The sequence below is a fragment of the Salarias fasciatus genome, chromosome 20 (genome assembly GCF_902148845.1).
Source record: "Salarias fasciatus chromosome 20, fSalaFa1.1, whole genome shotgun sequence".
Taxonomy (NCBI): Eukaryota; Metazoa; Chordata; class Actinopteri; order Blenniiformes; family Blenniidae; genus Salarias; species Salarias fasciatus.
Window position 1 is genome coordinate 28,845,840 of NC_043764.1, and position 14,119 is coordinate 28,859,958.

Sequence of the window (14,119 nt, forward strand, 5' to 3'; positions counted from 1 at the left end):
ATGAAAATGTTAATCTGTTTTATTAACTCTTGAAATTGTATTTACTAGAATCATTCAAAGCCTTTCAAATTGTTTTGCCTCGTGTGGATCCACAGGCCCATGTGGCTCCATATTTACATGTGACACCAAATGGCTGCACAGCTTCACATGTCTCCACAGCTTCACGCGTCTCCACACAATTCCACATCTGCTGGTGTATCACATGTAAAGCAAAATGATCCTTGCCAAGAAGAGGACATATGCTTCATTTGTTTTTCAAAGCTTTCCCAAAGTAACGAACAACATTTGCATTTTTAATTACAGTCGTGGAAGAGATGGATTCTGTGAAAATTGCTGTTTTAAACTAAAAAACCAGACATTTAAAGGAAGGAGGCTGTTTCTCTCTTGAAAAATACAGTCATGCAACCTGAATTATAATAAGAATATTCACCGTTTGAACAGGCATGCTAGCATATGGTGACGCCTCAACGGCTGCCTGAACATCACGCGTGCACGTACAGTATGAAACGACTGCTCTCTGCTCGGCTCTAAAGGGAGTGCCCTCCTTTTGAAGGAGAAGACAGGAGGGGGGTGATTTGATTAGCCACGGCAGATCCCTAACCTCCGAGCACACCCACCCTCCTCCTAATTCCATCGAGCTGCAGGTGCACCGCAAGCCTCCGGCCATGAAAATACCAAACACGTTCACCGCGCCACGCTGCTTGCACGCTTCACTGCACTGTTCCATCATGTGAAAATAAGCACCTGAACATAGCACAGGGAAGAATGGACTGCGTTACATTACAGAGGTGCTTTTCAACTCTGCAGAGTTGTGCTTCAACATGAAGCGTCCTTTTGTTGCTGCTAATTGAAAACACGAAGTCATGCCGAGGAAAACACAGTTACACATGTTCTGATTGGAGAATAAAAAAACAACTAATTATTCAGGGAGAGAAGCACTCAGTCAGTGTTTCAGGCCATTAACTGCCATGAAATACTGCATATTCTAAGTGGCTACAATTAAAGTGATTTTAATTTTATTGTTTTTGTTGAAATTGAGCTGATTTTCACCATGTATAACAAAGGGTTAAAACCATTTATTATACCAGTAACTATTTAGTAAATTGTCCATTTTGTCCTGTAATTTGCTGATAATACATGTCATAATAGGACACTATGTTTTAAAGGTGAAATCCAATGAGAGAGAAAAAGATACCTCTGAATATTTACTACATGTGCTACGTACGCTACTGAAAAAAAGTCAGTATGTTTGGCTTAGAGATGAAATTTCAGTATGATCCGAAAATCCTCTTAAGTTTTACTTTTCAGGTGAACTGAACGTGACTAAACTTTTGAATTTTTGAGATGAGAAAACCAGCATTGCATGCTTCTGCTGTCCTACTTTCATGACACTGCAACATGAACTTTTTACCTTTCCAAAGAAATTTTGCCAAGAAAAACAACTATCCAGAACTTTTTTGTGAGTACTGTATAGTGACATTTACTTTTCTTCTTAAAAAAAAAAAGAAAAGAAAATGAAATGAACCTTTAATGTGGTTGGGGAGTTAGAGTGTCCGCATGATCCCAGGAGCTATGTTGTCTGGGGTTTGATGCCCCTGCTAGGGTGTCCCATGACAAACAGGTCCTGAGTGACAGGCCAGACTAGGAGCAGCTCAAAAGCCCGAATAAAAAAGTAAAAGCAAGGACCGAAACATTGCCCAGTATGAGACAGCTGAGGCTGCAATCTGGAGCCAGCCCAGGGTTGGCACTTGCATGTGAACTTGCTGGCTAGGCCTTTGCCGATGGGGCCCGGCCAGGCTGAGCTTGAAGAGACAACATGGGCCGTCCTCTGGTGGACTCTCCACCCATTGAGGGAACTGTAGGGGCCAGGTACAGTGTGGGGACTGGGCACTCCATTGTTCTACTGGGGCACTTCAACACCCACGTGGCAGTGCCAGTGAGACCTGGAGGGGGGTGACTGGGACACACAGCCTCCCCGATTTGAACCCAAGTACTGTTCTTTTATTGGACTTCTGTGCTTACTACAGCTTGTACATAATGAACATTATATTCCAGCACAGGGGTGTCCACAAGTGCACTTGACACCAAGACACCATAGGCTGGAGGTCAATGATTGATTTTGTTGTCATGTCATCTGACCTCCGGCCATGTGTCTTGAACATGCGGGTGAAGGGATCAGCAGCGGTGTCAAGCAATCACCACCTGGTGGTGAGTTGGAGTCACTGGCGTTGGAGGAAACTGGACAGACTTGGCAGACCCAGACTTGCTGTGAGGGTCTGTGGGATTTGAACTCTGTCTTCTGGGAGACCTTCTCTCAAGTCCCGAGGGAACCTGGGGACATTGAGTCAGAGTGGACCATGTTCTCCACCTCCATTGTTGAAACAACTTCTCAGAGCTGTGGTCGTAAGGTCTGCGCTACCTGCTGTGGTGGCAACCCCCAAACCCAGTGGTGGATACTGGAAGTAAGGGCTGCTGTGAAGCTGAATAAGCAGTCCCACTTAACATTGCTGGCTTTTGGGACTCCCAAAGCAGCTGAGGGACTCCCAAAGCAGCTGATGGGTACCAGCAGGCCAAGCAAACGGTAGCCTGGGTGGTTGTAGGAGGAGTTCGGGGAGACCATGGAGGAGGAATACTGGTCGGCCTCGAAGAAATTCTGGAAAGCCTCAGGATGGGAAAGCAAGTGTCCACCAACACTGTTTCCAGACGAGGTGGGGAGCTGCTGACCTAAACTGGGGATATTAATGGACTGTGGAAGGAATACTTCGAGAACCTCCTCAATAAGTCGCCACATCTTCCACAAAGGAAGCAGAGGCTGAGGTCTCACAGGTATACTCACCCATCACCCCAGCTGAAGTCACCAAGGTGGTTGGTAAAGCTCCTCAGTGGCAAGACACTGGGGGGGGGGACGAGATCCGCCCTGAGTGCCTTAAAGGGGCACAGCGCAGTTTTAAATATTAAATTATCAATTATTCACACCCACATACGTTTTCACCTTTGCCTGACGGGCAGCAAGAGCTATTTTTGCAAGATCGCAGTCGCTCCTATTTTCCTGTGCAGGGCACTGAAGGCACAGCAATATGAGTGATTCGGGTACGAATCGCTCTGAGCATGATGTAATGCGTGCTCCCGCTGGCCTGGTAATCCTAAGTTTCGATTTTTCCGCCAATACTCCGCCAGACGCTTAGCAGCAACAACTGAGCAGTACTGAGGATGGAGCTTCCAGAAAGTAAGAAAAGACCGGCTTCTAGCACTGCCACAACTCCAGCACAGACCCCACCAGGCAAAAGAAACTTACCTTTTACTCGAGCGCTGCTAAAAGAGCGAGGAAGGAGTTCCCCTCTTTTGTGCACGTACATGGGTAGAAGTCACAAACACAAGCTTTTCACTAAGCTACAGTTACGCCTAAGGCCTGCAGGGGTCGGTGTTTCGCATATAACGAGCAAACTGCGCTGTGCTCCTTTAAGTCTCTGAATGTGTAAAGACTGTCTTGGTTTACACATCTCTGTACCATTGGTGGCGGTTGTGGACAGTCCCTCTGGATTGGAAGACTGGGGTGGTGGACCGGAGGGTCTGCTCCAACTACAGGGATCACACTAGTAAGTTCATTGCAGGGTACTGGAGAGAAGGATTCGACCAATAGCTGAACCTCAGATCCAAGGGAAAATACACAGTTTTCATCCTGCTCATGGAACACTGGACCAGCTCTATGCCCTCCACAGGGTGCTCAAGGGTTCATGGGAGCTCAACTTATCAGTCCACATGAGTTTTGTGGGTATGGAGAAGGTGCTTGACCGCATCCCTTGTGGTATCTTGAGGGGGTGCTTCCACAGTATGGTGTCCAACGCCCATTGTTAAGGGCTGTCCAGTCTCTGTATGAAAGAAGCAGGAGCCTGGTCCGCATTGCCGCCAGTAAGTCAGAGCAGTTCCCAGTGCATGTTGGACTCCAGCAGAGCTGCCCTTTGCCACCAGTTTTGTTCATAATTTTTTATGGACAGAATTTCTAAGTGCAGCCAGGTGCCGGAAGGGGTCCAGTACGGGAACCACAGCATTTCATTTCTGGTTTTTGTAGATGATGTTCTTTCGGCTTCATCAGAGATACAAGAAGCACCTACAGCTGAGTGCGAGGCGGCAGGATAAGGATCAGCACCTCTAAATCCGAGGGCATGGTCCTCAATTGGAAGGTGGTCTGCCCTCTCCAGGTCGGTGGAGAGACCCCGCTCCAAGTGAAGGAGTTAATGTATCTTGGGGTTTTGTTCATGAATGGGGAAAAGATGGAGCGTAAGATTGACAGGCGGATCGGTACAGCGGCTGCAGTGATGCAGTTCTTGTATCGGTTCATTGTGGTGAAGAAGGTGCTGAGCCAAAAGGTGAAGCTCTCAATTTACCAGTCAGTCTACATTCCGACCCTCACCAAAAGGACAAGATCGCGGATAAAAGTGGATGACATGAGCTTCCTCCATAGGGTGTCTGGGCGCTCCATCACCAGGGAGGAGCTCGGATTAGAACCGCTACTCTTCCACATTGAGAGGAGCCAGCTGAGGTGGCTCGGGCCTCCCTGCTCAGCCTGCTGCCCCTCTGACCCTGGAAAAGCCGTCAAAAATGGATGGATAGATGGAAAAAGAGGCTTTTAAAAAAGTTTTTAAAGCATCTTTGTCTTCTTAAAAGTTAAATATTGTCAGAAAAGTCTAAATATGTGTGGGCCCAATAAGTTACCCTGTGGGATTTTAATGGGAACTCATGAATCTTTCTCTTATTGTTCTTGTTCTTATTAGTATTCAGCCGTCTGTCTTGCAGAGTCACAGCTGCAGCTCTTTATCATTAAGTTTCCCCGGTGGACGTCGTCCTGTTCCCGCTGTAACTGATCTGTCTGTACTCTCTCTCTCTGTGAGCAGACAGTCCACACTTTATTCTTCGACAGAAGTGGGTAAAATGCTGACTTTCTAAGAAAATTCATCCCTAGTCGTGACACCATGCTTCCACAACAGACTTCAACACCTTGATGCATTATGTTCATACATACTGTAAATTAAAGCACGTAAATTAAATTACAACCAAAATATTATCACTAAAAAACACCACAGGCTCTGAAGCAAGTGCTTATATTCAAACTTAATTTTTTCGTAAAGGAGGCAGAGTTCATCCTATAATCATCCACATGGGGGCATCAATCTTTTTTTTTATTTTTTTTTTTATTTTTGCAGAAACAAATAAATAAATAAATAAATAAATAAAAGATTTTGCCCAATGCTCTTAAAAATTATATCTTTCCTGATGATTGCCAAGTTTCACCACTATCTTTCTATAGAAAAGAGTCATATTATCATCCCTTATAATAAAAACGAGTCGTTGCAGTTCATTTTGTTGACAAATAAGAAATTTTCTCCAAACTGCTTGAAATGAAGCTGCTGTCAGTGTCAGGCCATGATCAGTCCACCTGAGTCAAACGTCTGATTTTATGCTGAAAATTTCAGCAGAAATTTCAAAAATGCAGAGAATGAACCACAAATACAGCAGGATTTGTATTGATTGAATTATTCTTACATCATACATCATTTTAGGAGAACTAAAACTTTAACGCAAATACCTAAAATAAAAAAATATATTTGTTTGAGAGATCATGTTGTGATAAAAAACTACTCAACATACTGTACTTGAGCTTAAATAAACTAAACAATGCAAATAAAGTAAAAACAGAGAAAAATTGTAAAAAATGTATTCAAAAAAAAAAAATACTCATCGTTTGCATCATATGACTCATTTAAAGAAGTCATATTATGCAAAATTCACTTTAGAAAGGTGTCTTTACAGTCATATTGCCTCCCAGAGCCTCTGTATGATCCCCCAGAAGTGAAAAATTCAGTCACCTCCCTCAATTGCACACTCCACTTTTAAAGGTGCATTAAGGAGTTTTACAACCTTAAAAATACTTATTTTCCACCATAAATATGTTACACATTTTTAATGATGTGTACAATGTGCCCTGACATATTCATTACAAGTACCTCTAACAGCGCTAAATTGTCACTTGAAAGTTGCAGTGCCGGTCCGGCACAAGCATTTTTTTGGGGAGAATTTGAAAGGAATGACGTAATGCACGCTCCGGCTGGTTAGGTTTCGTTATGTCCGCCATTACTCCGCCAGATGCTTAGTGAGCAACAACTGAGCAGGAGCTTCCAGAAAGTAAGAAAAGACTGGCTTCTAGCACTGCCACAGCTCCACACAGACTCCACCAGGTAAAAGAAACTTAAATCTTACTTGAGCGCTTCTAAACGAGCAAAGACGGAGTCCCCCTTTTCCGTGCACGCGAGCCGCAGGGACGTGTTTTTCACTAAGCTGCATTACGCCCAAGGCCTGCAGGGGGCGCTGTTTCGCATAAAACGTGCAAACTCCTTAAGGCACCTTTAAGGAAATATACACTCAAACACGCGGTTCTGAAATCTTACTTTTGTCTATGTCAACAAGAGGAACACCCCCCCCCCCCCCCCCACACACACACACACACACCCGCCCCGCCCCGCAAGAGGATCCAGCCTTTGCGGGGGCCACCGGATAGGTGGTTATAGTAGTATGTGTTGCCGTAGCCTCATTAGGACGCTCAAATTTGAAAATGGTCTTTTTCCTCCTCCTACATCACATTTTTGAAAATGAAACTGAAACTTAAAGCGGCACTAAGGAACTTTTCAACCTCAATAATACATTTTAATATCTTTTGTGATGATACATCAACTTACAACTAGTTGAATGACCCCTCTGTCACAGCCGGAGGGCGTCAGTATTGCTTTCACTTGGACTGAGCAGCTGTGAGGAGGGTGGTCGGAACCCTGCACACTAAAAACCTCCAAATGTGTGGACTGCTTTACGGCATGCGTCACATCATGATATAACATTGTTTAGCCACCATTAGATTCATTGCCTCGTCGCTATCCGTCCTTCACACTGGAAACAAATGAAGGCGAGTTCAGTCCGACAGCACGCCACTGGGAGCAGCATTTTACGACGCCACGCGCTAGTCCTCATGGGAACTGTAGTATTCATTCAGGCAAAACACTACCGCTTTTGTCCACTGGCGCCGCCAAAATCAACAAAAACTGAAAGTTCCTTAGTGTCGCTTTAAGCTGAAACGGTCGAGGGGACGTGCCTCTGACTGTGCCCCCACCATGTGTGAGAGAGTGGGCGTGGCCAGATGCGTTCAAGTGCATCCCGGAAAGCAGGCTGTGAAAATCAGGCTGTTCGGAGGAGGGCTCCTCAGAGCCACTTTTTAGACCGCTCAAACACCGAACATAGGATGAATTTGGGGCAAACAAACTTATATACTATGTTTTTGGGCTTCTGTGACCTGTATGACGTGACTGAAAAATAGCATAATAGGTCCGCTTTAATAATTCACTTAGATGTTATTTACAAACCCACAAATCTACCCTCATTATTCTTCTGCTGCAACATGAATTTCTTTGAAAATCTTCACCACAATTTATCAAATAACTGCAGAAAGTGATGACAGCTGTGTGTGGTTTCCATACAGGGAACTCTACAGCCTGAGTTTGACTGGATCTTCACTATACAGAACCCTGAAATGTTTCTCTTTTTACAAAATAAAGTTAAAAGAAAATGTTCAGATTGTCCAGCAGAGATTTTTCAGAAGCTGTCGAAGACCTTGTGACATGTTCTCTATTTATCTGCTGCTCATTTGCATCAGTCAATCTTAATTTCCACGGCACTTTTCATCTGAAAATAATGCAGGACAGTCAAACCCACGTCCAAGGACTGGATTTAAAAAGAGTCAGGAAACTCCTCAGTGAGGACAAAAAAAAAAATATTCATGATACACAAGAATGAAATCCTAAAATCAGAAATTAAAAATACATTTAGAAAATTTGGTTAAAATGTGGTAACAGTGAGTCAGATGAATAATAAAATAATACATCTATAAAGAATAGATACATGGAAATCAATTGAAAATATGCAGAAAAAGGTCAGGCTTTGTAATAATATCATTTTTATTACAAATATTCAACTTTTTTCTACATATTTTCCACAAATACAAACATTTGACAGAGAAACCAAATGACTTTTTTCTTGTTGGTTGTGTTATTTTCTTTGTCATTTCCTTTGAGGGCCTGTTTAATGTACTGTCTTTGGTAATTCACTTGTTTAGGAATAAGGAAAATGAATGATGAAATGAATAATATTTTGTGCTGCCCTCAAGTCTGGATGATCCCTGGACTTTAGTTCTGATTTTAAGAAATGCTGAAGGCAGGATGAAGACCAATTAGAGGTGTATAATCTAATAAAAGAATGTCAAGATGAGTCATCAGACTGTGGAGCCACTGTCCGGACTTTCAACTGGAAGTTCTGGCTCATTGAAGCTGCGTTATGAGAGCATGTGAAGGAAGACGCGACACGTACAGGTGTGTGAGGCCGGAGTGACAAAGGCACGTGACACACCTGTTTCTCACACCTGTTCGTGTCGCATGTTCTTCCGCATGCTGTCAGAACACAAAACCTGCAGGTGTGTGACGCAGGGGTGCATACAACACTGTGTGACACAAACGTGACACAGGTGTGACAAAGGTGTGACACAGGAGTGTGACAGAGGTGTGCTACAGGTGTGTGACATACAGGAGTGCTGTGACTCACCATTGGATGCGGTGAAGTCTATGGCCACAGTGAAGTTCAGTTGTGTTCTGTTGAAAACAAAGTGGGAATCAAAGATGGAAATAAGAACAAGGAACACACACACACGCGCACGCACACACACACACACACACTGGCTAATTAGCATGGCAGGACAACACTCCCATCAACACGCTGAAGGTCCAATTAAGCTAAACAAATGGAAGGCGTAATTAAAGGTGAACCCAGTGAATAACTGAGGAGTGTACGGAGGAGATTTACTAAATACTTCACCAAAACCTCACAGCCCGGTATGGAGTCTGTATGACGCTCAAACAAAGTTAGCATCAACACGCACGCACGCGTGCACGCACACACACACACACACACACACACACACACACACACACACACACACACACAATTAAACCAAGATGGTGGCTGCTGACACCAGGAGAGAGTGAGCTACTTATTATTCCACTCACCCGCCTCGGATAAAATCCACGAAGGTGTACTCAGACTCCACTTTGAAGGACAGCAGAGTTACCTGGCAAACACACACATATAAACACACACACACACACACACACACACACACACACACACACACACACACACACACACACAGGGTGATAAACAGAAGAGGGACCGCGGCCAGGTACACAGAGGAGTAAAAAGACAAACAGGTGGCCAGACGGAGAAAAACAGAAGAAGCAGATATAAGAGGCGATGATTTCTTTACTGTATAAATAAATAGGATAGAGATGTGGCTGATGTGGGCTCACTCACAGTCCCAGAATTGATGTATTTCTTCTTTTTGCCTTTCTTCTTGGGATTTAGAACCTGCCGGTGATGGAAAAGAAAGCAAGTTAGTGATTGAAAAGCTACTTGTAAAAGAAAAAAGGAAAAAAAACAACCTTTTTTGCAGCCTGGAATGATGTTTGATAATGAACATGAATAATTCATCAGATCCCTGATGGCTGGCCCACGAACTGAAGCTGATATCCTGTTTAACTGTGTGTGCAGAGAGCTGAGAGGACCCATCCGTCCGTCCATCGTTACAAATCAGATCAGTAAACTTTCTCTTCCCTTTCAGAGCAGATTAAGCGACTCCTGGATGATGTCTTTATTCATTAGGCTGCAGTAATGTCATTATCATTTGTTTTCTGGGATCATAGTTTCCCTCCGCCGCACAGCTTTTTAATGCGCCGGGTGTATTAACGCAGTCACAAGTTCAAGAGTTTAATAGCTAACTGTCGATTTGTGCACCGACTCTTTCCACAGCAGTGAGTTTTGGGCGGATGCATCTTTCTCTTTGCTTCAGTTGGATGAGCAGCAGCAGAAAGCTGAGGCTGATCCGGAGGCTGCCGTGAAACCAGCGCTTCTGCCATTTCACGCTGTAGTTCACTATATTTCCCAGCATGTTTGTGATCAGCTTAATATTACTCTGTTAAATCTCATTTCATAAACAGTATTTATCAAGACAGCTTTCAAATACTGAATAAAAAGATTTGAACTTCAGTAGGAGCTGTTTGATGGCAAGATTTTGGATGAACGGATGCGTTAAAATCTTAAGTTTGATTCAATTTTGGCTTTTATGGAGGTTCAGATTTAAGTTTTATTGACATTTTTGGACAAAAAAGTCCCATGAAAACATTTTTTAATCTCTTAACCTTCACAAAAGAAAATCATCCCTCCTGAAAGTTAAAGATTTCATCTTTTAAGAAAATGAGTCAAATTAAACAAAGGTTATTTTTCATTCATAAAACCCCTGTAAAATCCTGCATTCACATGATTTGCAAATGTCCACTGAAATAATCGATAAATCACCAGATGTACGAATATATATTTTACAGTTCTGTGACTTAAACCTTCAAAATTGGATCTCAAATTCATCAAACCAAAAAAAAACCTTAATGATTTGTCAGAATTTTGTAGTCAAGCTGGCATGTAAAGGGTTAATGTCTGATTTCTTACTGCATTTTTGAAGTTCATCACAAAACATACACCAAATATGCAGAAATAATATCAATCCGCAGTAGTTTTTTTTTTTTAAAGTTTTGGACATTTTTGCTCATCATGACTTAAAAGAGGAATTGAAATGATAAATTCCAAAACTGTTCAGGAGAGAGATTTGACAAGAGAAACCTGTTCAGGTCTCCAACAGGTGAAGGATGAGGATTTTGAGAGCTGCTCCGTGTGCCTCCAGCCCTTCACTGTAGAAAGAGGTTGCGTAAGCTACTGCGAGGGTTGAAGTTGAATGTGAGCCTCTCGAGAGCCGACCGGAGCGAGGGAACATTTCAAAACCGCCTAAATCGGGAGTTTGGTGCTGTTGAGGTGAGACAAAAGCGATGACAAACAGCGAGCCTCCGCTCACCTCGTACACGTTGAACTGGTTCTGCCCCCGAGACAGCTCTCTGTAGCTGGTGGTGAACTCGCCGATGAAGTCATGGCTGCAGACGGAGAACGCCCACACCGTCAGACCGGCGCAGCACGCAGTTTAGACAGCAGACAAATTCTTATGAATATTCTCTCCATCTCCATCTCTGCGCCTATCAATCTTTCAGTGCCCGCCCAGCCTCTATCTGCGACCCCTCTCCCAACCCGCTTGATGAAAACAAAGTTTTCAAGCCATGAAAACAGACACGTTTCAGGGTTTTTACCTTCCATCTCGATCCCAGTCGTACACGTCTACCTTCACGGTCCTGAAACACACAAAGCCTCTTATTTCTGAGGATCTGCTCTTTATCAGATCATCTGCAAAACAGATCCTGCTGTTAAATTAGAGAAAAGATCATTCTGGTCCATCAAACCGGGAGCTGGAGGAGCAATTACACATTTACTGCTTGGAGATTATCGGCCCGGTGGGTGTCGGGTCGTTATGTGAACTTGATCCCCAGACCTGGATCCGTCGGTGAGATTGATCAATTTCACACACAGGAGAGGAAATGAATAAAAGATTAGACGATGGCGTTCCTAACCTCATCATCAGGGACACTTGTCCAACCTGAATGAGCCAGTACAACACAGGTACCAGATATTCTGCCGTTGAAGCTACAATCAGGGAAGATCTGTCAATTCTAACATCAATCAACGCTTCCGATGCCTCTCTGACGGTAGAGGCGACATGTGAGGAGTGTGCAGGACGTCTGACGACTGCGGCAGATGTTTGTGGTTCTTCTGTGAGTTCCAGTTCCTGCTGACGATCTGAAAGTGAACGTCTGAATTTAAAGCGTTTCATGAGCCATATGCAAATCGTCAGGTAGGCTCGTCTCATGAGTGCGATGCCTTTGGGTAACGTCTGGAAACCGTAGCGTCTCCAACCTGAGTCAAGGTGAGGAATCTCATTACTGCTGCTTTTAAATGTTAGAGGAGCCAATAAATGCATATCAGTAGTTTTCTACATTGAGTCTGAACGTGTTGCATTTTCAGAGTTTGAATAAGAGGCATTTCCACTGAAGCATTGGCTCACACAAATACCATGAGGCATTTGAGGACATCTGTAAATTCCAGCATCTAGAAGCCTGAATGTGTTTTATCTCTTCATTGTAGAATTTACCACACTTTCAGGTGAACGTGCGCCATTACAGGAACACCTGTGGAGATCCATGTTTTACCTTGATGTGAATATGTGGCATTTGTGAGACATCTGGAAATTACAGCATCTCCCCGATAAAGTGAATGTCAGCTGCTTCTGAGACGTCTTATCCAGCTCAAAGTCTGAATGTCAGGCCTCAAGGTTGCTTCTGTGAGTTGGAGGAACCACTGATGGTCTGCATGTGAAGCATTTCTTTGAAAAAAGAAGACTGGTTTGTTATGATAGCAGTCCTGCAATAACATAGTATTTAAAATTTCAATAATAGTAACAAATATTTTAACATTGACTTGTACACTGTGTGTATTTATAAAAATGAATATATTTGCATTAAGGGTTTTATTAGTAAAGCAGTTTCAATCCCCCCATATTTCCAGTACATATTGTTGAATTTATTATAAAACTGACTTTGACTTTCTCAAAGTCTGAACTGGAGGCATTTTGGAGACATCTGGGAATTGCAGGCTGTTAATTGTCAGGTACTGAACTTGAAATGTGAGCCAGTGAGTGAACATCTGTGGATTCCTGCCACCAAGCTCAATCAGAACATGAGGCATTCAGGGGACCACTGTAAAATGTAGAAACTACTTGTAAAGGTCCAGCTCATGAGCGGGTGCATCGACCGCGCAGCTGTAAACTGCAGCTTCTGATGACCGTCTGAAGGTGAAGTGTGGAGGGCACATCTGCGAGACTTTCAAGTTGACCCTCGTCATGAAGCTTCTGGGATTTGGAGCGCCAACTCATGATGCCAACGCGAGGCGTTTGAGGGCCATCTGTAAATTGTAGCATCTCCCAGAAGACCTGGTGTGAAACAGGTACTTGTGATTCAGCAGTCATCAGACATTCAGTCTGAATGAGTTGTCATTTAGTGTAAAACGCAGACTCTGCTTGTCGTCTGATCTGAATACATAAAACGTCTGTGATGCATTTTGGTGTCATCTGGAAATTTCAGCACCAACCAGACAATTTGCAGAAAGACACACGAACACGAGCAGTTGGTTGCAACATGTGGCATTCAGGTAAAGTCAGGACACATTTGCAGCGTCTTCCTGTGAGGCGTTCAGGGACCAGACGTTAACGCTCAGCACCGTAACTTCTGTTAGGAGGAATTTGTCCGGCGATGAAGCCTCGTGTCATTTCTTTGCCGTAACTTTTCCCCCGAAGGTGGGCGCACGGAGAATTACCATCTGCGCCCATCGCTGTCACTTCCTCCGGCTACAAACACCGCCCACCATTTCAGCAGACAGATGAGATAATAAGCGTCTGACCGGTGTCTCCGGCAGTCTAACCTGACAGCCTCCGGCGAGCGCGGAACAAGCATCGCTGGCCGTCATGCCCGTCGGCTGTCTGTAAGGGTTATACATCTAAAAGGATGATGAATGTGCAGGAAACTATGAAGGGATCCTGCTAATGCAGAAGTGACACTGATTGTGTGTGTGTGTGTGTGTGTGTGTGTGTGTGTGTGTGTGTGTGTGTGTGTGTGTGTGTGTGTGTGTGTGCGGAGTGGCCACCACGCTCCTTCGGTTAATGTGAAGCGTTGCCGTAAAACTGAGTCGGTCTCAATAACACCGGCGCTGGTCGCTGGGACGCCGTGACCGACTGCTGGCATTATTCTGACCGCCACAGCAACAAGCGACGTCATCCGCATAAAAACTCGACCCGCTGGTTCTCAGTCCTCCTCCGTCCTCGTCCGCTCAGACAATCCACAGTCCAGGAATCTGAAGAATGAAGTGAGTCGGACGTGTTTTCCCCTCTGCCGGGAGAGTTGCTGACCTGTCGTAGTCCCCGTTGCACAGGGCTCTGACGGGGATGGTGAAGGGCTGCCACACCGGGTTCAGCGTGTTCTTGATCACCTCCGTCTTGTGGCAGATGGTGAACCTGCCATAGAAAGAAAAAAAAAGATGGCAAAAA

The 14,119-nt window shown here is 44.2% G+C and overlaps 1 protein-coding gene across 1 annotated transcript in view; it reads right to left on the reverse strand.

The window, feature by feature from the left end:
* The window catches only part of cpne9 (copine family member IX), a 64,364-nt gene that overhangs the window by 22,131 nt on the left and 28,114 nt on the right, over positions 1-14,119 (reverse strand). Inside the window, exons 7-12 of the mRNA XM_030119172.1 lie at positions 13,982-14,086; positions 11,277-11,318; positions 10,991-11,066; positions 9,403-9,456; positions 9,099-9,160; positions 8,638-8,684 (exon numbers count right to left, since the gene is read on the reverse strand). Coding sequence (XP_029975032.1) covers positions 8,638-8,684; positions 9,099-9,160; positions 9,403-9,456; positions 10,991-11,066; positions 11,277-11,318; positions 13,982-14,086 — 386 coding nt within the window. The remainder of the gene's footprint in view (positions 1-8,637; positions 8,685-9,098; positions 9,161-9,402; positions 9,457-10,990; positions 11,067-11,276; positions 11,319-13,981; positions 14,087-14,119) is intronic.